Source organism: Lithobates pipiens, unplaced genomic scaffold (assembly GCF_037356315.1).
Source record: "Lithobates pipiens isolate NorthernLeopardFrog02 unplaced genomic scaffold, aLitPip1_a1.2 Scaffold_13, whole genome shotgun sequence".
Taxonomy (NCBI): domain Eukaryota; kingdom Metazoa; phylum Chordata; class Amphibia; order Anura; family Ranidae; genus Lithobates; species Lithobates pipiens.
The window spans coordinates 196,721,511-196,746,451 of NW_027507718.1; the positions used below are offsets into that span (position 1 = coordinate 196,721,511).

At 40.4% G+C, this 24,941-nt stretch overlaps 1 protein-coding gene across 1 annotated transcript in view; it reads left to right on the forward strand.

Moving 5' to 3' along the window:
- FRAS1 (Fraser extracellular matrix complex subunit 1) overlaps positions 1–24,941 on the forward strand; it is a 708,831-nt gene that overhangs the window by 592,862 nt on the left and 91,028 nt on the right. The window contains exons 48-54 of the mRNA XM_077476089.1: positions 570–694; positions 3,227–3,367; positions 7,361–7,588; positions 7,985–8,098; positions 13,122–13,272; positions 15,141–15,300; positions 20,149–20,317. Of these exons, the coding sequence (XP_077332215.1) occupies positions 570–694; positions 3,227–3,367; positions 7,361–7,588; positions 7,985–8,098; positions 13,122–13,272; positions 15,141–15,300; positions 20,149–20,317 (1,088 nt within the window). The remainder of the gene's footprint in view (positions 1–569; positions 695–3,226; positions 3,368–7,360; positions 7,589–7,984; positions 8,099–13,121; positions 13,273–15,140; positions 15,301–20,148; positions 20,318–24,941) is intronic.

Here is a 24,941-nt window from a genome sequence, read left to right on the forward strand (position 1 = left end):
CGTTGTACGTCACCGCGTTCTAGACCATCAGACTTTGGTGTGATCATGTGTAGGCAAGACCGTTTCAGTAGAACTCCATCAGAAAAACCGCCAGAGTTTATTCTGATGGGAAAAACGGTCATCTGTACACGGTATTAGATGCAAGCCATCAGCGCATTGCACTACCCTGACCTCACTAGCAGGTACACTTTGGGTTATGACTTCTCTGCAAAGCTTCACATGTTGGGCCCAGTCGTAGAGTATAATTATCACCCTGTGCACATGTACCAGATATTTCTCACTATGGCCCTACAAAACTGGCAGGGCTGGGTCAATGTATCTAAGGTCTGATTACCTGAATGTGATATGAAAAGTGCTGGTTCTATTTGTTTGCATAAAAGTACAGCACTTTCTATGGCAAAAAACACTTGTTCTACAATTTTAGATATATGCTAGGCATGGCAATTTCAGATAAACACAGGCTAACAAAGTGCAAAAGACAGACTAGTATGTCTTTGTATCTGTTTATATATGTGGCTTTTTCATGTCAATATGAAATAATAACATTCCATAGCGTCTCTTTTTTTCAGGTATAAAAATTAACAGCTTCAGCCAGGCGGACATAGAATCACGAAGCATCCAGTACATTCACACTAGCACAGAGGAGAAGCATGCAGATGATTTCACCTTCACTGTCTCAGATGGAGTCAATGAGGTAGAAGCAAGTTTTGTTTTGCTGTGTTTTGTTTTTGTGATATCACACAGGATATGTGAATATTCTCTAAAAACATATTTTGAGGCAGATTTCCCAAGGCGCATACATGTATCTCACAGTTTAAACTTTTCTTGTTTTTTAGCATTTATTTTTTTACACAGGTTAAATGAATTCCGCTCACAGCACTTAATCTATTCATAAGCTTTCAGCCTGAAAAATTATTATGCTACTATACATGAATATTGCATGGTAAATTTAAAGCAGCCTTTAATTTTACTGGCTTTAAAAGATCTTATTTGGCAATGTACAGGAACAGTTTAAAGGGACACTATACACAAATTACAATTCAAAGTGTGTTTCATAATTTTTAATGGTGGTTCACTGGCTCCTTATACTTGTCTTTTGTTCACTTTCCTAATGCTCCATTCAGCCACCGTGAGCGAAGAGAGGAAGCCCTGAATGAAATGAGAACTCTGCCCCACCCCCATGTAAGATTCTTTGTTCCAAAAGCTGGGCACAGACTATTCAAATCTCAGTGGGTTCAGCAGGAACTGGGCGAAATTTGAACCATGTATGGGCAGGCTGAATGTATGAAGTTGATCAATTGATCAACTTAGGTACAACCAGTCTGTTGGATTTTGCATACGATTATTGCTAGTGGTTAATATAATGCCTAACAATAATCACTGTCTTCTCCCGCCCCCCACTCGGAGAATACAACAGCTGGTTGCAGGAAAGAAATTTGTTCCATGCATTGGCTGCTTAAGAATCCATTTGCAAGCACCAATGCAGTAGTGTGGTAGTGAATAATAGGAGGAAGTTATATACTCCTTCCTACACGGAAGAACCAGATATTCCTCTCCCACAGCCAAATGTGATTCTACTGTGAAAGCTATTAAAGTAAATACAGTAAGTCTAGAAAAATAAAAAGCATAGCAGGGTCAGACAAATTAAAGGAGAATTCATGAGCATGGCATGGCAATTATTGAGCCAGCAGGAACTTTCAAAGAATATCTATGTTGGGAAAAATATGTAGTCCTCCAATGCTGACCTCTCTGGTCTGATGGTTCAAATACTTTTTAAACCAAAGGGAAGAGGTAGACAGACCCTCCAACCCTGTATTGTAACAGTAGTCTTAATTCTCAAAAAAGTGTGTATTTACATAAAGATGTTAACAGGCAGTAGCCAATACAAGAAACAGCTGGGATCCTGTGCAGAAATTGTATTAAAGGAGAAGTGCAGCCTGAACTTTTTAGGCTGGGCTTCTCCTAAGGGTCACAGGAGTGCAATTTGCACTCCTGTGACCCATTTTCAGCGGAGATCGGTCTGAAGTCCACTCTTCTCTGACGTCACTGTAATCAGTCGAGGCAGCGCGTCATCCCGACTTAGGAAGTCTGGATCCGCCAGCTGCTTTGACTGATGGCAGTCTCAGCGAGCCGCTGAGATGGCCGCTCCCCACCCCTCCACAGGTCAGTGCTCCAATGAGCATGGAGGCGCAGAGCAGGTGAGATGCTGATTGACAGTCAGCATCTCTCTGTTAGGGGAGGTGAGAGAACCGAGCCATCAGCGATGTTCGATGGTTCGGTTCTCACTGCAGAGACGCCAAGAGCAGCTGCAGAATCGATCTGATGCTGCATCCATTTAGGTAAGTATGAATATCCAAAAAAATAAACCATACTCTTAAATATTACCACTGTCACCTTTAAGCCTTCTTTAGTTTAAAATGGCGGCTAAGACAGAGGAGAAAAGCTTGATAAATGTCAAAAAATCTTGTGTTCTATACAGGTCTAAATGTCTATAAATTGTGACTGTTGCAGGCATTTTTACACTGTGAAGGAGGATTTAATAAATTATTTTGGATAAGACAAATCGAAACAAGAGCAGGTAGACAGATTGTGAGACATATTTTCTGTAAGATTACAGTTTTATTGATAAATTCCCCTCTACAACTCTAAAGTAGTACTGCAAGAATTTAAAACTTGCCCTGACCATTTCTTAATTGTGATTGTCTTATCCGCCGCTGTAAATGTGTCACCTGCCTTTGCTAAACTGTCTCAATTGGCTTTCCAGGATTTCAGGTGCAAGGCTGAAACTACACACAATAAAATTGGATATACTTTGCTAACTGTGGGCAGCCTGATTTGCATTGGATGTTCATAAATTTGTTGGTGAGTTGCACGAAATACTAATCTTTACCAGAACACCTTGTTATAGTGAGAATTTTTCCCTTTATTCACATAAAGTAATAAGCTTGTGATGCCGGTTGCTTTATGTGAATTAAGGAAGACTACCACTATAGTAAGCTGTGCTGGTAAAGAATTGTATTTCCTTCTGATTGCAGAGTGGTACCATCCACCCGATCACTACGGCAACCTGTGTGAAATATGGACAAGTCTGAAGGGTGTGAAACAGATACAATACAGCTTCTTTGTTGCTAATCTTAAGTATTTTCCAAAATTGCCCGTCTTTGACAACATGGAACCTTACGACTGATTCTTTCTGAGTTCTTGTATTTTGTTTATATATTTTTAGGTGTCGCAAACATTTTACATCACCATCAATAAGGTGGATGACTCATTGCCTGTAGTTCAAAATTCAGGAATGAGGGTGCAAGAAGGTGTTCGGAAGACTATCACAGAGTTTGAGTTGAAAGCTGTTGATGCCGATACTGAGGTATGAGAACCTTGACTGCTAAAACTATAACCTGTGGCATGTTAGCAATAAGCGGCGTGAGACACTGTATCATTTTTAATATGTAAACCATTATTGCAGACGGACACTTTAATATTATCTGTTTTACAATGATTTGTAGCAATAATTTAGTTCTTCCTTATCAACCTTGCCAGCAACAACAGAGTTTATGGAAACGATGCTGTGTAGTATTGAACCATCTATTAAATAAAGGATGAAAGCAACAAAGAAGAACAATAGAGTGAGCTAAAACAGCAAGTTTTTTTTTATGGTGGCAGCAAGGAAAAAGTGGATATATTGCCTACAGATACCAATAATGAACTTAATTTTCATATCAACATTATAAATGACAGCTTGAATCTGACAAATCATTATAGGCAAACTTTTCTTTGCTCTTTTTATAGACTCATCGGCCAGTTTATTAGGTACACATGTTCAATTGCTTGGTAACACAAATTGGTAATCTGACAATCACATGGCAACATTTAGACATTTAGATGTGGTGAAGACAACTTGCTGAAGTTTAAACCGGGCATCAGAATGGAGAAGAAAGGGGATTTAAGTTATTTTGAGCGTGGCATGGTTGTTTGCCAGACGAGCTGGTCTGAGTATTTCACAAACTGCTGATCTACTGGGATTTTCACACACACAACCATCTCTAGGGTTTACAGAGAATGGTCTGAGAATGAGAAAATATCCAGTGAGCAGAAGTTGTGTGGACCAAAATGCCTTGTTGATGTCAGCGGTCCGAGGATAATGGGCAGTTCAAGATGATAGAAAGGCAACAGTAACTCAAATAACCACTTGTTACAACCAAGGTATGCAGAATACCATCTCTGAATGCATAAAACATCAAACCTTGAAGCAAATGGGCTACAGCAGCAGAAGACCCCACCAGGTGTCACTCCTGTCAGCCAAGAAAAGGAAACTGAGGCTACAATTCGCACAGGCTCTCCAAAATTGGACATTAGAAGATTGGAAAAACGTTGCCTAGTCTGATGAGTTTCGATTTAAGCTGCGACATTCAGATGGTAGGGTCAGAATTCGGTGTAAAAAACATGAAAACATGGATCCATCCTGCCTTGTATCAACGGTTCAGGCTGGTGGTGTAATGTTGTGGGGGATATTTTCTTGGCACACTTTGGACCTTTGGATTGAGCATCGTATAATTGCCATGGCCTACCTGAGTATTGTGGCTGACCATCTCCATCCCTTTAGGACTACAGTGTACCCATCTTCTGATGGTTACTTCCAGCAGGATAATGCACCATGTCACAAAGCTCAAATCATCTCAAACTGGTTTCTTGAACATGACAATGAGTTTGCTGTACTCCAATGGCCTCCAAAGTCACCAGATCTAAACCCAATAGAGCACCTTTGGGATGTAGTGGAATGGGAGATTTGCATCATGGATGTGCAGCAAATCTGCTACAACTGCATGATCCTATCATGTCAATATGGACCAAAATCTCTGAAGAATGTTTCCAACACCTAACTTGTTGAATCTATGCCACAAAGAATTACGGCAGTTCTGAAGGCAAAAGGATGTCCAGCCCTGTTCTAGCAAGGTGTACCTAATAAAGTGGCCGGTGAGTGTATATAACACTGGCAGGGATAGTCTCACTTTGGGACAAACAGAAGCCATTGTGCAAAGTTTGGTATTGTAAGATAACAAAGCTGTATGAATACGGGCTCATAGAAAAGGTCCATCTTTCTGACTAGGTACCGAGGTAGGAGCGACTGTATAGTAATATTGTGGCACAAGGGGCTTCAAGTAAATTTAACGCATCCAAGCTGTAGCCTTTGGATCATTATTTTATTTTTCTTAACCTGCTACATAAACTTCAAAAAAATCATGATAATGATATTTTTTTTTAAATAAGTTTTTAATTACCAGGCAACAGAGGTTACACTTAATATCAAAAATCCATAACAGTACAATACACAGGTGTGAGAATACACACAGCTCCCAAGAGAAAAGGAGTACAATGTACACTGCATTCCACCTGCAACCCTCACAATCTGGCAGTAACTTTTCCTGGATTTTTTTTCTTGTTTTAAGAATAAATTTCAATACATTAAAGCATGTTTGATTCATTCAGTCAGTCCCAAGGACAACAACCCCCATATCCCACCAAAAAAATACTCAAAGCGAAGCAAAATGACAGGTCCTGTAGAATTTGTAGTGCATTCCGTATACTCATGCTTCCTCAAAGTTGTAGTCTCTTGCACATCTATTCAGACATCTCCCCCAATGTGGCAGTAGAATAAATCCAGTGGAACCATACCTTTCTAAATTTTTGGAGGTATCGCGGGCCTAATATATAATTTGGTAAAGCAGAATATCAGCATTAACTACCCTCATTCACATCCCTAAAGATAGAGTTTCATCATGTATACACATTCTCGCTATAAGGTTGCGGACAGAGAAAAGAAGGACACTAAGAAACAGCTTAGTGCCCGCATCCATCTCCTCGTCTTCAATAACACAATTAGGGGTTACATATGTTCGTAAAATGAAAGGTGTCAGCAAAAATCTCTGTAACTTGAAACGCCAAGTCTCAGGAATCCCGTATTGCCATGCTATCTGCTCAAGGGAACAAAATTCCCCCTCTAAAAATAACTGATGGACATATTTAATCCCATATCGGGCCCACAGATTGCCACCCTCCAGCTTAAACAATTCTCCCAATGATGGATTACACCACAGAGGATTATTAGGAGAGCCAAAGACTTGTCACTCATGTTACGGGAGCATATATGGAAAACCCTCCTAGCTAGAGACAAGGATAATGATAATTTAATAAAACTAGGAAATATGTGCCCATTCAAAAATGGGTAATATTTAAGTGGTTTACAGTGTAATTGCAGCATTTGGGTAATAGCCTAGTACTCTTTTGGAACTGCAGTTCATCAGTGTCCTACTATACTCTATTAAACTGCTCAGAGACTGTTTCAGGACACTGATGAAGAGCAGTTCTTGAACGGTGATTCACTTTGAATGGATTTACATTGTGTTTTGTGAGTGGGCATCCAATGGATTGTGAATTGCACTTCTGTCACTAATCATTGCACTGAATAACTATTAGGAAATACTGTAACTGCACTATTTACTATTAGTTATCAACACTATTGACATGAAGTGAAGACAAGACTGATGTTTGGAAAGTTGTATTACATAGAATTGTAGGTGGTGGTAGGGACACAGTAGGTGAGGCTGTGCTTGGTGGTGTGTGAGTGGGACTGAAAACATTGGAGGGGTTTTTATTGGCAAGAGAATTACTTTAGCTGAGGTAGCTTGTTACGGTGACTGTGTAATATGGACTTGGGACAGTGCAGTTCATACGAATGTGTATTTAGTATGGAGTAAGTCACATAGTTGTGGACACAGGAGGATTTATAGAGACAGGAGGTAACAAATGTATCCATTATGTGGATAGTATAGTTTTGAGCAGAAAATTTGAGTAACAGCTGTATCTGACAGCATTGCCAAGTTAGTTTAGGGGTACTGGAACATAGGAAGGGGTAATTTTAATATTGGTAAATGCATAACAGAGAAAAAAATCAGGCCTGGAGACATACTGGCAAAATAAAATTCCAAATGTGACCATATAGCTCTAATACTATATAGGATACAGATGTATGTTTTGATAGAACATTTAAAAAAATAAAATGTGCAGTAGTCCATAGTAACCTATCAGGGCTTTACAACTTTACTTTTCTAAAAATGTAACTTCTGGAATCTGATTATTTTCTAAGGTCCCTTGACTTTTCCTTTCCTACTGTTCCATGCATCAACTCTTAATTCTCTTTTACATTTACAATATTCTAATTTCTCAGATCCAGAACAGTCTATGTGATATATTTTAATTTCAGACTTTGTTGGCTGGCATGGCTAGTAATGTTTCAGTGGTTGGTGTCATACAGTATTATCTACTTCAGTTTCCTGACAGTGCTCCTGTTTTTTGTTAACAGGCAGAATCGGTCACATTCACCATTGTCCAACTACCTCGTTACGGAGTGATTGAACGAAGCAGCAATGGGCAGAGCTACCGTCAGACCTCTACTTTCACAATGGATGACATCTATCAGAATCGTATCAGTTACAATCATGATGGAAGTAATACTCTCAAGGATAGATTCTCCTTTACTGTGTCAGATGGAACCAACCCATTCTTCATTGTAGAAGAAGGAGGAAAGGAAGTAAGAACTGTAATTTACTATTAATATGGGGAAGAATGGCTGCGCTTTAGCATTCCTAATGCTGTTAGATTATACACCATACAGGTGACAGCTTTCAAAGGCTATTATTTTCTATGAGAATGAAATTAAAATAATACAGTATCTAACAAAAATTATAGTATTTTAGAAGGTTATTTTGTACAGCAGTGAAAATCATCCACCTATTTTGCTTTATTTTACCTTTTGAAAATCAATGTACTTTATAGTTACTTTGTCATTCTAGAATGCTTCTACTGTTTTGTTTTTGTTTTTTGAGTTGTTTAAGTGTCTCTATATGCTTGTTATGCTTTTTTTTCTTCATGGCAGCAATCATGGTTTCCCTTCAAATAAATAAATATTATTCATTTATGGTTTCAGATAGTTACAGCAGCTCCTCAAAGATTCAAAGTTGATATCCTCCCAGTAGATGATGGTACACCTAGAATTGTCACCAATCTGGGTCTCCAGTGGCTGGAGTACATGGATGGCAAGGTACTGATATGTAAAGATTTATATATGGAAATCACAATTCACGAGGGATTAGGACTCTAGTGTTGTGGATATGTGTATAGATGAGTGAAACTTTATATGACTAAAATGTATTTTCTGTCGAAGAAGCAGATGCCTCTGTACATATGGACTCTTTATCTACTGGCCCAGTTCTACACATTTGGCTTCTTTTCAGTCCCAGGAGTAGCACCATCATTCCTAGCATACATATGATTGTAATGCACAGATTGTACTTCATGCTTATTTAGGGGAATAGAGCTCACAGCACATATTTATTTATACATTTTAGATTTCCCTAATTTATCTAGCATTGGGTGCACCATTTATGTATTTGGTGTTGTGGGTTTCTTAAACTGTGATAGATTGTGGCTTTTGATTGGAGGGGAAGGGGTGTGCATGGTAAAAAAAAAAAAAAATATTTGTTTTGTGTGTGGAGAGTGAATTTTTTGGATAAGTCTTTATTTTTTATATATATATATATATATATATATATATATATATATATATATATATATATATATATATATATATATATATATATATATATATATATATACTTTGTGTGTGTATATTGATATACAAGTAGCGTCATGTCACAACTGAGTATAAAACAGAGCAGTGTAGCTGTGTAGCAATATGGTTACATTTATTGAAGATACAACATTTAGCAAGTCACATGGTTGGCATCTGGGGTAAAGCTGTCCACATAGACCATCCTCCACACCACCATCAACGTCATCCCTTCCATGCTGCGCTTCAAGCCTTTCTTTCAAATCACTCTACTGCAGGGTAGTCTTCCTGGTCATGATTGTAGGAGCGGTGCGGAGGATGGTCTATGTGGACAGCTTTACCCCGGATGCCTGTTACTAAGATGTGCCTCTTTTAATGATCAACCATGTGAGTTGCTAAACGTTGTACTTTCATTAAATGTAACCATATTGCTACACTTAGAGGTGCCTCTCTTCTCTACACTGTAGCTCCTGCTGGATTTTGCTGCTAATCCCCTTGTGGAGGCTGCCATTTGCAGATGGATATTTTATGGTTACACAACCTATCACATTGCTATAATCTTTTTTATATGGCCTATAAACTGAAGGACTTATGAATAAATGGATGTGGAACAAATCATCTGAGTTTCCATTATTTCTTATGGGGAAATTCGCTTTGATATACAAGTGCTTTGGATTACAAGCATATTTCCGGAACTAATTATGCTTGCAATGCAAGGATTTAGGCCCCTTTCATACCTCGGCGGTGTGTAGTGCCTGTGTAGCACCTGAAAAAAACGGCCCCTTTCACACTGGAGTGGTGCGCTTGCAGGACGGTGAAAAAAGTCCTGCTAGCCGCATCTTTGGAGCGGTGAAGGAGCGCTGTATTCACCGCTCCTACCCATTGAAATCAATGGGGCAGCGTGGCTATACCATTTTAACCCTTTTTCTCCCTCTGGCGGGGGTTAAAACCGCCCCGCTAGCGGCCACATACCGCCACTAAAATGACGACGCTTTACCGCTGACCCCCGCACCGCCCCAGTGTGAAAGGGGCCTTTCTATATATATATATATATATATATATATATATATATATATATATATATATATATATATATATATATATATTAATATACAGTTGTGCTCATAAGTTTACATACCCTGGCAGAATTTATGATTTCTTGGCAATTTTTCATAGAATATGAATGATGACACAAAACCTTTTCTTTCTCGCATGGTTAGTGTTTGAGTGAAGCCATTTATTATCAATCAACTGTGTTTACTCTTTTTAAATCATAATGGCAACAGAAACTACCCAAATGACCCTGATCAAATGTTTACATACTCCAGTTCTTAATACCGTGTATTGTCCCCTTTAACATCAATGGCAGCTTGAAGTCTTTTGTGGTATTTGTGGATGATGCTCTTTATCTTCTCAGATGGTAAAGGTGCCCATTCCTCTTGGCAAAAAGCCTCCAGTTCCTGTAAATCATTGGGCTGTCTTGCATGAACTGCTCTCTCCCCTGAGTGGCTTAATGATATTGAGGTCAGGAGACTAAGATGGCCACTCCAGAACCTTCACTTTATTCTACTGTAGCCAATTACAGGTCGACTTGGTCTTGTGTTTTGGATCATTGTCGTGTTGGAATGTCCAATTACGTCCCATGCGCAGCTTCCTGGCTGATGAATGCAAATGTTCCTCTAGTATTTTTTGATAATATACTGCATTCATCTTGCCAACAATTTTGACCAAATTTCCTATGCCTTTGTAGCTCACACATCCCCAAAACATCAGCGATCCACCTCTGTACCTTTCATCATAGGCCATGTTGACTCCTCTCCAAATGTAGCGTTTATGGTTGTGGCTAAAAAGCTCAATTTTCGGGCTCATCATTCCACATTACTTTGTGCCAGAAGGTTTGAGGCTTGTCCCTGTGCTGTTTGGTGTATTGTAAGTGGGATACTTTGTGGCATTTGCGTAGTAATGGCTTTCTTCTGGGGACTCCACCATGCAGCCCATCTTTCTTCAAGTACCTCCTTATTGTGCATCTTGAAACAGCCGCACCACATGTTTTTAGAGATTCCTGTATTTCACCTAAAGTTATTTGTGGGTTTTTCTTTGCATCCTGAACAATTTTCCTGGCAGTTGTGGTGAAAATGTTTGTTGGTGTACCTGACCGTGGTTTGGTTTCAACAGAACCCCTCATTTTCCACTTCTTGACTAGAGTTTGAACACTGCCGATTGGCAGTCTCAATTCCTTGGATATCTTTTTGTATCCCTTTTCTGTTTTATACAGTTCAACTACCTTTTCCTGCAGATCCTTTGACAATTCTTTTGCTTTCCCCATGACTCAGAATCCAGAAACATCAGTGCAGCACTGGATGAAAGATGCAAGGGTCTGTCAGGAGTCCAGAAACGCATTGGCCTTTTATACACACACACTAATTACAAGCAAACAGATCACAGGTGAGGATGGTTACCTTTAATAGCCATTCAAACCCCTTTGTGTCAACTTGTGTGCATATTAGTACAAAATCACCAGGGTATGTAAACGTTTGATCAGCGTCATTTGGGTAGTTTCTGTTGCCATTATGATTTAACCACTTGCTTACTGGGCACTTAAACCCCCCTCAGTCCCAGCCCAATTTTCAGCTTTCAGCGCTGATGCACTTTGAATGACAATTGCGCGGGCATACAACACTGTACCCAAATGAAATTTTTATCATTTTTTTCCCACAAATAGAGCTTTCTTTTGGTGGTATTTAGTTACAGCTCGGAGTTTTATTTTTTGCTAAACAAACAAAAAAAGATGCAAAAAAAAAAAAATCATGTTTTAATAGTTTGTTATAAAATTTTGCAAACGGGTCATTTTTCTCCTTCATTGAAGTGCGCTGATTAGGCGGCACTGATGGCTGCATTGGTGGGCACTGATGGGCTGCATTGGTGGGCACTGATGGGCTGCATTGGTGGGCACTGATAGGCTGCACTGGTGGGCACTGATAGCCATAGTTAAGGCGGCACTAATAGGCACAGATAAGGCGGCACCGATGGGCACAGATAAGGCGGCACTGATGGGCAAAGATGGGCACAGATAAGATGGCATGGATGGGTGGCACGGATAAGTGGCACGGATGGGTGGCACGGATGGGCACTGATAGGTACCACTGATAGATGGGACTGATGGGCACTGATAGGTGGCACTGATAGGTGGCTCTGATAGGTGGCACTGCTGGGCACTGATGGGCGGCACTGCTGGGCACTGATGGGCGGCACTGCTGGGCACTGATGGGCGGCACTGGGTCGCAGCACCTTTGAGGCAGATTGTGGGCACTGTGGGTGGCACTGTTGGTGGCACTGCTGGATGGCACTGTGGGTGGCATTGTGGGTGGCACTGTAGGTGGCACTGTGGGCACTATGGGCACTGATGGGGGGCACTTACTTTTATTCAGGATGGCACGGCGGTGGGCAGGTGGGCACTGGCAGGGGGCAGGTGGTCAGCTGTATTGCTGGCCGTGATCGGGACTGATGTCCCGATCACGGCCGCCGGTGATCGGCTTTTTTTTTCTCTCCTCGCGCTGTCAGCGCGAGGAGGAATAATAGCCGATTACCGGCTCCGTTCTATCACATGATCAGCTGTCATTGGCTGACAGCTGATCACGTGATAAGGGGTCGGGATCGACCCCTTGCACGGATCGGTGATCAGGCGAGTCTCACGGACTCGCCGATCACAGAGCGCGCCGCGCGCGCCCCTCAGGGGGCGCGCAGGCCGCTCGTATCCGGGACGACGTCAATAGACGTAGTCCCGGAAATGTAGGTCCGCGCTAATGCCGTCATTTGGCAATAGCGCGGATCTGTAGTGGTTAAAAAGAGTAAACACAATTGACTGATAATAAATGGCTTCAGCTAAACACTAACCATGAGTGAAAGAAATGTTTTTGTGTTATCATTCATATTCTCTGAAAAATGGCCAAGAAATCATAAATTCTGCCAGGGTATGTAAACTTATGAGCACAACTGTGTGTGTGTATATATATATATATATATATATATATATATATATATATATATATATATATATATATATTCACTTGTTTTTACTGTACACACTGAGCTGTGCTGGTCTTTTTTGTCTTTATTTAAGATTTCACATTTTACAAGTTCAATCATATATGGGTCTGCAGCTAGACACAGCTCAAGTTGTTGGAGATATATTCATATTGTTCCTGCGTAACAACCTGCACTTGAACTATATTGGGTAGGCTTATGGTGTGCAGTTGTGGTGATGTTCTTGTGGTCAGCAGGATCATAGTGGTCACAGCAATGTTATTGTGGTATTTGGGCAAAGAGGATGACGGTCTTCCCAAGATAAGTCTATGAAATGTACCCATAGTCATGAAATAACTGTCGTGACTATTGCAATATCAAAGTGTGATCTCAAACTGAAGAAGGCCAATTGCTAAGCTTTAAATTATACTGGTCCATTGAGCATTGGTTTAGGTGTTTGTTTTTTCCACAGGCCTCTAATTATATTTCAAAGAAGGAACTGCTGACGATGGACCCAGACACAGATGACAAACAACTTTTTTATGAAATTCTAAGTGGACCTAGCCATGGTTATCTGGAAAACAAGCTAAGGCCTGGTGTTACCCTTTCGTCCTTTACACAAGGTATTATATGTGGAAGAGACAGTATAGTGTGCTTTGAGTGACAGCACATTTAATAGCAATGTTACAAAATTTACTTAAAAGTAATCACTTTCATATGCATTTCACATACCACCACCACACCCACCATGCCTTCTGTTTATTATTGTATTTCTTATCTGTATAGCCTGTGTTATGTAGGTTTTTGCTGTAGCACCTGACTGTTGTCAGACCAGACAAGTACACATGTAGAATTAACTGGAAAGCATACTGTAAACACTGTGTTACAATGCTAAGCAGAAACCATAACCTGAAAATGTAATGAGCAAATATGGCTTCCCACGTATTCAGGTTATATTTATACACTATACCAGAGCTCAAAATTTCAAGTCCTGAGCTACTAGCCAGGCATCAAGGGTTACTCGCCACCAATTGCCCCACCCAACCCTTACCCTGCCCCTATAAATTATCTCATGAAATGACACCTAAATGTTTTATGCAGAATTAAGTTATAAAAATAAATATTAACAACAGCTTTATCAGTGTAGCCTCATCTGTGCCCAACAATGCCGCCTACCTGTATCTATCAATGCCACTTCATCTGTGCCCAACAATGCAGCCTACCTGTATCCATCATTGCTGCTTCACCTGTGCCCAACAATGCAGCTACCTGTGTCTATCAATGCTCCCTCACCTGTGCCCAACAATGCAGCCTACCTGTGTCCATCAATGCGGCCTCCCCTGTGCCCAACAATGCAGCCTACCTGTGTCCACCAATGCAGCCTACCTGTGTCCACCAATGCTGCTTCACCTGTGTACATCAATGCAGCCTACCTGTGTCCATTAATTCTACCTCACCTGTGCCCAACAATGCAGCTTACCTGTGTCCATCAATGCTTCTTCAGCTGTGTCCGTCAATGCTTCTTCATCTGTGTCCATCAATGCAGCCTCTCCGGTGCCCAACAATGCGGCCTACCTGTGTCCATCAATGCAGCTGCACCCATGCCCGTCAATGCTGCCTCACCTGTGCCCATCAGTGCAGCCTACCTGTGTCCATCAATGCTACCTCGCCTGTGCCCAACATTGCAACCTACCTGTGTCCATCAATGCTACTTCACCTGTTTCCATCATTGCTACCTCATCTGTGCCCAACAATGCCAGCTTACCTGTGTCCATCAAGGCTTCTTCACCTGTGTCCGTCAATGCTTCTTCACCTGTGCCCATGAATGCACCCTCACCTGTGCTCAACAATGCAGCCTACCTGTGTCCATCAATGCAGTCACACCCATGCCGGTCAATGCAGCCTCACCTGTGCCCATCAATGCAGCCTACCTGTGTCCATCAATGCTGCTTCACCTGTGTCCATCAATGCAGCCTACCTGTGTCCATCAATGCAGCCTACCTGTGCAGAGGGAGAGGGGAGAGGAAGAGGATTGCCGGCCGGATTATCAGAGCACGGAACATCGCTGTAACAGCTTTCATTACAATCACTGGCCATCACATACAGCCCCGCCTCCTGGCCCGGGGACTTTGATATACATCACACATCCTGGGATTGGACGGGTGTTCTGTCTATAAAAGTACCTGGGCCAGTAGGGGGGGGGGGGCTCTATGTGACAGCATGTGCAGGGAACACATGGCAATTGAAATTAAAGCTGTGTGTGAAGAGCTCTCATTCAACCCAGTCTTCCGGCGGGGCTAAACCACATCCAATCCCCCGAGTAGGCGAGTGGAAATTTTGAGGGCTGCACTATACACATAAGCATTTGTTTTGTTTTTTTACTCAGCTGCGGATGTATTTGTATTCTTATAATTTCAATAGGATTTGCACGTGTATTTTCTTGCTTTTATACATTTTCTAAAATAATTAATTATGGATTATTTCCTGCCAGAGGAAATAAACCTTGGCTTGATCCGTTATATTCTGCGTGAAGAGAAATACAAGGAAACAATGGATAATTTCAAGTTTCTTGTGAAAGACAGTAAACCAAATGTGGTCAGTGACAACATGTTCCACATCCAGTGGTCTCTGATAACCTTCAGTCATGTTAGGTAAGTCTGTTCCTGGACCTGCTTTTCACCACTGCACATTTGTTATATTAAAATTTTGCTTAAATATATATATATATATATATATATATATATATATATATATATATATATATTTATTTTTTATATATACATGTTTTAATATACATTTTATCAATTAAATCTTGGTTCATGTTGTTTATTTCATCCACTAAGTGTTCAAGCCTCTCCATTCCTTTTTGGGCCCTTTTCAGGGTACCTAGGGTAAGCGCTTGGTAGTATGTACTCTTGTTCTCTTATTGTCAGGTGTAATCACGGTAAAAACGCCTGTCCAAAAACGCGGCAAGCACCGCACAAAGCACTGCAAAAACGCTCAAAAGCAACATGCATAGATGTGAATCGAGCCTTAGGGATGTTTCCCCCCACTTCCTGTCCTGCTGACATTGGTGTCAACAGACAGAGAGTAATCTGCAACAAGGACACAGACAAAATTCAAAACCTGACATCATTTCAAGCCTTACCTTACTCTGCTAAAGAAAAACATTTTAATATAAATCTGTCCAGCTGAGCCCCGAATAGCAGTAAAAAAAAAAAAAAATGTTTTTATGCCTTCCCTACTCAAGTCAAAAAAGTTTGGGCTGGACATACACTTTAACAAGGAAAGGTATACCTGATTCTAGATCCTAGTATGTTTATTTCCAGTGAACTATGAGATGCCCATTCATCAGATATAAGCTAGTGCCATGTGCCATATTACTCCAAAGACTCTAATAAGATGCTTGTCTAATAAATAGTAAATAATACTGGGTGAAGTAAATAGATTTTGTGAGCTGTGCATTGCTTTTGTATGAAATATTTACATACTTCTCACATATGTATTAGACCATGGGAAATACATAATGCAATAATACACACTTTTGTTATTCTGCATCGTCCTTCATCTCACCTTCTTGCATTTTTCTCTTCTGATAAATCCAGCAACTTGTTAGGAATCACAATATGTGCTTCTGATGCTTGAATCAGTCATTTGTCAGGGAGATAAGACAGAATGCAGAGAACAAAGTAGCAATTTAATAGGGATGTCTGCTTTACCCTTTAGTAGAGTCTAGCATACATATCAAACTATTTACAATAGTTGCAGCAGAGACCTTGATATTGATAAATAGTTATACATACACTGACAAATAATAGAGCACAGCTGTAGTTTTATATATTTAAAAGATACTATAGAATATTGAGTCATTTTACACCATTGGTTCTACAAGGCGAACATCATATAGATCTCATTAGGCTGAAGTCACTCAAATCCGCTGTGTTCGATAGAAAACTTAAAATAATAGTTCATTAAAAGCTTCCAGCTAACTTACTTATACCTTACTGTCTATAACCTGTAATACTTCAATTGAGTGGTAAATTAGCACAGTACTATAGCTGCCTGGAACAAGATGACATGATTGTGCAATGTGTTAATGCTGCCAGCTTCTTTATTAGGGACTGGTAATCCGATATTATACATCTGCCTGTTTACTTTGCCTATTTGATGTCTGAAATATATTCTAAGATGTACATATGTGCGTTTGTCATTACCTGGTGTTAATAAGATTTTACCATCAGCACATCTTAAAGTGGATTGTAAACCCTTACATATACCCAGTGAAGTGCCTGGCCTCAGATGATACACAGAGATGAAGCAAATCCTCCTAAATATGTTATACCTGACTTCTTTTCTTTACATCTGTGCAAAGAACAGAATTTACAAAGATCAGCACAGGAATTGATTGATCCGAGGAAATCTCTTTGGCACCGCATTCCCATATATATATATATACATATATATATATATATACATATATATATACTACAAGATGAAAGAATGCTCTCAGGAAGAGCTGGGATTTTTCAGGTGCCAATAACTTATGCCACAACATCAAGTAAAATTTGGATGGTTTATTAGGTTCATATTAGAAACATTAGGGAAAATATAGAATATGGTTAAATACATTTATTAGTTTCAGATTCAATGTCCACAATAACATTATTTACAAATGGTTATTATGATGTTGTAATCCAGACATGTTTCGCCAATTTATAGGCTTCTTCAGGAGATATTTGCTACCGCACTTGGGTAGATAAATCAAACATGTAGTTTAGTATATGTATATGTAAAACTTAGTAAGCATGATGAACAAAAAACAGATACATTTCATAGGTTTTCAACATATGATAGTGCATCTGAAACATAAAGCTTGGTGGTGGGCATCTAACCAATTCACTGTAAATATGAAGAATCCAATCCAAAAGATCAGGACAAAAAAATATTTTTTCCTTCAACAAAAAGGTTAGAGTCTAGTCACAGCTCAGCAGGAGGGAAAAACCAAAACTCGTAAATGGAGTAGTATGTGATTGGCTGCAGGAGGGGTACTCAGGGCAAGAATTTAGATAGAAATCATAAGGGATTAAGGAATATTTAAAATACACTCATAATATTGTATGAGATTTCTAGACATTTATCTCTATCATATATATATATAGTATATAAGATTGTGGCATGAAAATTGCAGTACGTAGAAGTGAAGTTAAATTTACTAATGATTTAACCACTTGACCTCTGAGAGATTTACTCCCCTTCATGACCAGGCCATTTTTTGCGATGCGGCACTGCGTTATTTTTTCATGCAACACTGTACCCAGATAAAATGTATGTCCCTTTTCTTCCCAGAAATTGATCTTTCTTTTGGTGGTATTTGATCACCTCTGCATTTAAAAATGTTTGCACTATAAACAAAAAAAGACCATACATTTTGGGGAAAAAAACTAAATTTTTTACTTTCTGCTATAAAACAAATCCAATAAAATGTACAAAATCCAATTTCTTCTTCAATTTTGCAAATATGTATCCTGCTACATATTTGTGGGAAAAAAAATCACAATAAGCAAATGTTGATTGGTTTGCACAAAAGTTTTAATGTCTACAAACTATGAGATATTTTTATTCTTTTACTGGGAATGGCGGAGATCGGTGACTTATATGCAATATTGCAGCGGCCAAATCAGACACTTACTGACACTTTTGACACTTTTTGTGGACCAGTGCCACTACTAGTGATCAGTGCTAAAAAATCTGCACTGTCAGTGTACTAATGACACTGGCTGGGAAGGGTTTAACATCAGTGGCAATCAAAGGGTTAACTGTGTGCCTAGCCAGTGCTTGCGTACTGTGTGGGAGGTGCTTTTACTGGGGAAAGGCATTGATCCATATTCATGCTTTGCAGGAACACAGGACCAATGCCTTCCCTAATAACAGAACAGCAATCTGCCGTGCCTACATAGGCAGATTGCCATTTTGACCCTCTGTCTAATGAACAGCAGGTGGCAGCAGACATCAAGTCCATGTTACCCACAGATCAGCTCCCGCTGTGTATAATCACAGCGCTAGTGAATCGCCGAAGGCGCCCCAAACATGGAAGTGCAGAATCGTGTACTAGGTACGTGATCCTGTGCAGCAGCGCCACCTTGCGGCGTATATGTAAGTTATACGGTCAGAAAGCGGTTAAGGAATGAAGAACATCTGCACCTTTTATCTCCCCTTTTAAAGTGCTGTTCCGCCAAACTGTCAGAGGCTTGCCTGGAGTCAATCCTGCAGTTCCTGTATAAGACTGTTTGGCAGCCTAGGTTTTATGTACCCATAGTGAGCATTTCACAAGGGGAGATAAAGGTACAGATGCTCTTTAATCCTTAAATCATTAGTAAATTTAACTTCACTTCTACATACTGCAAATGTCTAGAAGTCTCTTACATTATTATGAGCATATTTTATTCCTTAATCGCATATGAATTCTAGCCAATTCTTGCTCCTGTGGCTAATCACATACTGCTCCATTTCCGAGTTTTGGTTTTTCCTTCCCACTGAGCCGTGACTAGACTCTACCTTTTTGTTGAAGGAAAAACTCTTTTCTTGTCCTAATCTTTTGGATTGTTTTTCTTCATATTTACAGTGAATTGGTAAGGTACCCTCCACCAACCTTTATGTTTCAGATATACAATCATGTGTTTAAAATCTATGAAATGTATCTATTTTTTGTTCATCATGATTACTAAGTTTTACATGCTTGATTTATCTACCCAGGTGTGGTAGCAAATATCTCTGGAAGAAGCCTATAAATTGCCAAAACATGCCGGGATTGCTACTCCATGACAACCATTTGTAAATAATGTTATTGTGGACATTGAATCTGAAATGATTCAATGTTTTTTAGCCGTATTCTATATTTTTCCTAATGCTTTTAATATGAACCTAATAAACTATATGATTTTTTTCTTGATGTTGCAGCGTAAGTTATTGACACCTGAAAAATCCCAGCTCTTCCTGAGAACATTCTTTTGTTTCTTGTAGAATTTATATGTTGAGCTGTCAGAAAACAGGGGACGGAGAGGTGAAATTACACACTACAGAGCTCAGTCAGGAAAACCGTGAGAGCTGATTGGAGCAAAGGCACACACCCACCTTCATTCAGCACAAATACAGAGCTGAGGCTGTCAATCAGCTGGATGTCCCTCCCTTGTCCCTGATTCATGCTGATGGCAGAGAAACAAAGCGAAAGACAGAAATTACACTTAGTGCTCTCATTTGAGACAAGTACATATTATAGAAGGATATGCTTTGTTCATATTTCATGTCTGAGGTTTACAACCACTTTAAGGTTTCCTAAAATATGCAGCTTATTTGTCAAAAAAATTCTGATACTGTGCATATAAAATTTTATTCTATCTATACTTTCTGAATACGTATGATGTTAGCTCTCATTTTATAGTATAAAGTAACTCATATTTGGAAGATTTTGTGTGAACACAAATGTTTCTTTCTATTAACAGTTACAATGTGAGTGAAAAGGCAGGATCCATCAGTGTGACTGTGAAAAGGACAGGGAACCTCAACCAGTATGCCATAGTGCTGTGCCGCACAGAACAGGGCACTGCCACATCCAGCTCCAGTGTGGGCTCCCGACCAGGACAGCAGGATTATGTGGAATATGCAGGCCAGGTAAATATTTGCAAAATCTGGTGCATGTGTTGCACCTTGATAATTGTTACCACTATGTCAAGCTAAACTTTTTAGCCTTTAAAGGGAAACATATAGATTGCATATAGTTAGTAAAAACAGCATAAAACAGGAAGTTGAGAAGAAAAAGAAGATTGGAACTTTAAATGTCCCCAGATGTCTCTTTGTCCATAGTATTGTGTTGAACCACAATAGAATATTAAGGAAGGGTATTTTTTCTTTTGGGTGAGATTTCCCCAGAGTACAATTGACAGTCATGTTTCACCCCATGTATGAATTGTTATATTCATGAATTTTACTATTTGTTGGGGCTCTTTCAATAAATATCTACTCTCAACACCACTATCAAAATATTTTCCATTTATGTTATGATTCCACTTGTGTATACATATGAATTTCAATGTGCTCATATGCATTGATTATACACCAACTGCTTGTTATGCACCTCATTTAAAGTCCCAAGCCCCCTCTTTTAAAGCATAAAATAATAGGTATAAACTCAAAACAGATTTTAGAGAACTATAGGTCTAAAGTGACAGCAAGAAAACCAAAACAGACGTCAAAACCTAAGGATTAGAGCATTGCTGGAACAACAAGGAGAAGATTTGGGGGTTAAGATGGGAAAAATATTTAACCCTATATTAGGAAGAGGGATAGGAGAGGATTTAAAGATTGAGCGGGTTTATAGGGTGAGGAAACCCCCAGGTCTGAGGGAAGAGGTTCCGAGAGACGTAATTATAAAGTTTTGCCTCTTCGAAGATAAAGCCAAGATATGGAGCAGGCTCAGAGGGCTGCCCCCATTACAATATGAGGGAGTATCTTTACAGGTTTTTTCGGACTTATCGGCAGGAACATTGGCTCGGAGGAGACGTTTAAAACCGTTATTAGAACAAATGAAATTGGCAAATATTCGATATAGTTGGGGGTTTCCAGCGGCCCTATTGGTCCAGCGGGATGGAAGAACATTTAGATTAAAATTTCTAGATGAGTTGGAGGTCTTCTGTAATAATCTGGGGATCCCAGTACCAAAGATCTCTAAAGATGCCTAATGGACTTATACAAAGGACATTGATATTGGGAGTTGGATTTGGGGAAGGCTTATAAGGTTGCTGATCTCCTTCTCTCTTTTTTTTTTTTTTTCTCTCTTTCTTTGTGGAGGAGGGGAGGGGGGAGAGTGGGGAGGGGGGATGGTGGAAAGAGGGTGGCGGATGGATCAGGTGGGGCCCCGGGACATCATACCGTGTCTGAGGGGGGATCCCCCGTCTCCCAGGGGGGGGCGGGAGGGGGGGGGGCCCTGACACGGGTGGCCGCGATCGGAGTCGCACCCTAGTGGGTAAAAATCTGCAGAATAGAGGGGGTCCTCAGCTGCAGAGTAGAGGTCGGGATTTGGCCAGGGGGGGAGGGGGCGGGGAGGGGGATGAGGTTCCTTGCAGCACCAACTAAGGTAATATGTATTGAGATGAGGCAGAAAAGAAGACGGAAGTATTACATCTTATTGGAAAACTATAGATGATGGAAGTAAACTTCCTGTCATATAATGTTAAGGGTCTGAATTCTTTGGTTAAGAGGCATAAATTGTTGAAGGAATTACAGCAGTACAGAGCGGGGGTGGTGTTCCTGCAGGAGACCCATTTGTCTCAGGACACAAATATCAAATTATATTCAGATAGTTATCCAAATTGGTTATATGGGGACTCGCCTATAAAGAGAGCTAAGGGAGTCGCAATAGGGTTTGAGAAATGTATAAAGTTCACATTGATTGATAGGATGACAGACCCTGAAGGCCAATACCTGTTTGTAAAGGGAAAATTAGGGGACAAGATTCTCACCCTAGCAAATGTATATTGCCCCAACAAAAATCCCATAAGTTATTTGAAATTAGTTCTGGGGAAGTTAGAAGATTTTAAGGAGGGGGATGTTGTCCTTGCAGGAGATTTCAACTTTTGTATGGATCCATCTAGGGATAGTACGTCCCAGGCTAGGGGGCTAAATACGAAATCATTGAAAATGATTAAACTATGGTTGAAACAACACCAGATGATGGATGTTTGGAGGTTGCAGCATGATAAAATAGAAGATTACACTTTTTTTTCCCCCGTGCATGGGACGTACTCCAGGTTGGATCACATACTGGTGGATCACAGGCTACTGGACCTAGTGACGGAAACCAAGATAGGAATAATTACACTATCAGACCATGCCCCAGTGTCAGTGAAGATGAGGATGCCCGGAACGCAGAGGCAACCGTTCACGTGGCGATTGAACGAGAACCTTTTGCAGGACGAGAAAATTGCGGAGGCAGTACTAAAGGAAATTGGATTTTATTTCTCCGTTAATGATACAGCTGAAATTTCTGGTGCCTCTCTTTGGGAGGCACATAAAGTATATATTAGGGGCATCCTCATCTCCATGGGCACAAGAAAAAAAAAGGAAAGACTTGAGAAAATAGAAAACTTAAGAGAAGAGGTATATAAATTAGAACAGGCCCATAAAAAATGAAGGCGGCAACAGCAGGAACATCTCCACTTATTGGTGATTAAGAGGGATGAACTTAAAGAGATGATGGTACAGGAATCAAAGAGGACATTGGACAGGAGAACTAGAGAGAGAGATACTATCTGGGAAATAAAATAAGTAGTCATCTAGCAAGACAGCTGAAAAGGAAGAGAGGGATCAACTTTATTGATAAAATACAAGACAAGAACGGGAAGATGACCCATACTACCAGGGAGATAGCCGAGGTCTTTAAGCAATACTATGAAGCACTGTATAATTTAGGACAAAAAGGGGCAAAAGATTTTAGAAAGAAAGACAAAATTAAAGAATTCCTGAATAAAGTGAAACTACCGAGTTTAGCAGAGAGTGATAGATATGACTTAGACAGACCCATTACAGAAGAGGAGATCTTTAAGGCTCTGAAAGAAACCGCCTCCGGCAAAAGTCCGGGACCAGACGGATTCACGATCTCGTATTTGAAAAAATATAAAGAGATCTTGGTCCCTAAGCTCTGCAAGTACATGAACGGCCTGGGCAGGGATTTTGGGATGGAAGGAGAGGCCTTGCGGGCCTCAATCACGGTGCTGCTAAAGGAGGGGAAGGATAGCACGCTCTGTTCGAGTTACAGACCGATTGCCTTATTAAACGCGGATACCAAACTATTCGCCAAGGTCTTAGCATCAAAAGTCCGGGACCAGACGGATTCACGATCTCGTATTTGAAAAAATATAAAGAGATCTTGGTCCCTAAGCTCTGCAAGTACATGAACGGCCTGGGCAGGGATTTTGGGATGGAAGGAGAGGCCTTGCGGGCCTCAATCACGGTGCTGCTAAAGGAGGGGAAGGATGGCACGCTCTGTTCGAGTTACAGACCGATTGCCTTATTAAACGCGGATACCAAACTATTCGCCAAGGTCTTAGCATCTAGGCTGAAGGAAAGGATGACCGAACTGGTTCATCCGGACCAGGTCGGATTCATCCCTGAGAGAGAAGGTAGGGACAACGGAGTGCGTTCGTTGCTCCTGCTACAGGCCTTAAAAATGAGTGGGTCCCCAGGACTATTCCTGTCGATAGATGCGGAGAAGGCATTCGACAGGGTAGACTGGGGACTCATGTTTGAAACGCTGGAAGTGCTGGGCCTTGGACCAAGAATGATCCAATGGATCAAGGTGTTATACAATCATCCTCAGGCATCTGTAAAAGTGAATGGGATGTCATCCTCCCAATTTCAAATGGAGAATGGAACAAGACAGGGGTGCCCTTTGTCACCCCTTCTTTTTGTATTATCCTTGGAACCGTTATTGGCCTCCATCCGAGATAACCCAGACATAAAAGGGATTAAAGTGGGTGAGGAAGAGCACAAACTCGCAGCATATGCGAACGATGTGCTGTTCTACATCTCCAACCCAAGGATCACGATACCGAACTTGCTGAGGTTGTTGGAAAAATACGGGGAAATCTCGAATTTAAAAATAAACCTCAGCAAGTCCGAAGTTCTAAATATTAATATCAAGGGAAAGGAAAAGGTAAGACTCATCGAGGAATTCCGGTTTCCTTGGCGAAAGGAGATTAAATATTTGGGAGTTCTCCTCTCCGATACTATTAAGAAAATCTATGTTAACAATTATATTCCATTACTAGAGGAAATTAAGAGAGAAATAAAAAATTTTTCAACATGCCACCTCTCCTGGTTTGGGCGAATCAACGCGGTCAAAATGGTTCTGGCCCCAAAGATTCTATATAAGTTTCAAATGCTGCCCATTTCTCTCCCCCCAGCTTTCTTCAGGACATTAAAAGGGCTAATCTCAAGGTATATTTGGCAACATAAAAAAACAAGAATTGCTTATGCGGTTCTGAGCAGGGAAAAAAAAAAGGGGGGCCTTGCAGTCCCGGATTTTAAAAAATATTACAATGCGGTGGTTCTTACACGAGTGGTGGAATGGGGGAAAGAGGCAAATAATAAAAGGTGGGTAAGTGTAGAAAAGGCGATGAGCCAAGCACAGTTAGGACGGATAATTTGGAATCCCCCTCAGTATAGGTTTGTAGGAGTAAACACACATGAAATAACACGTATTGCACTTAAGTTATGGGATCGAATTCACGCACATAAT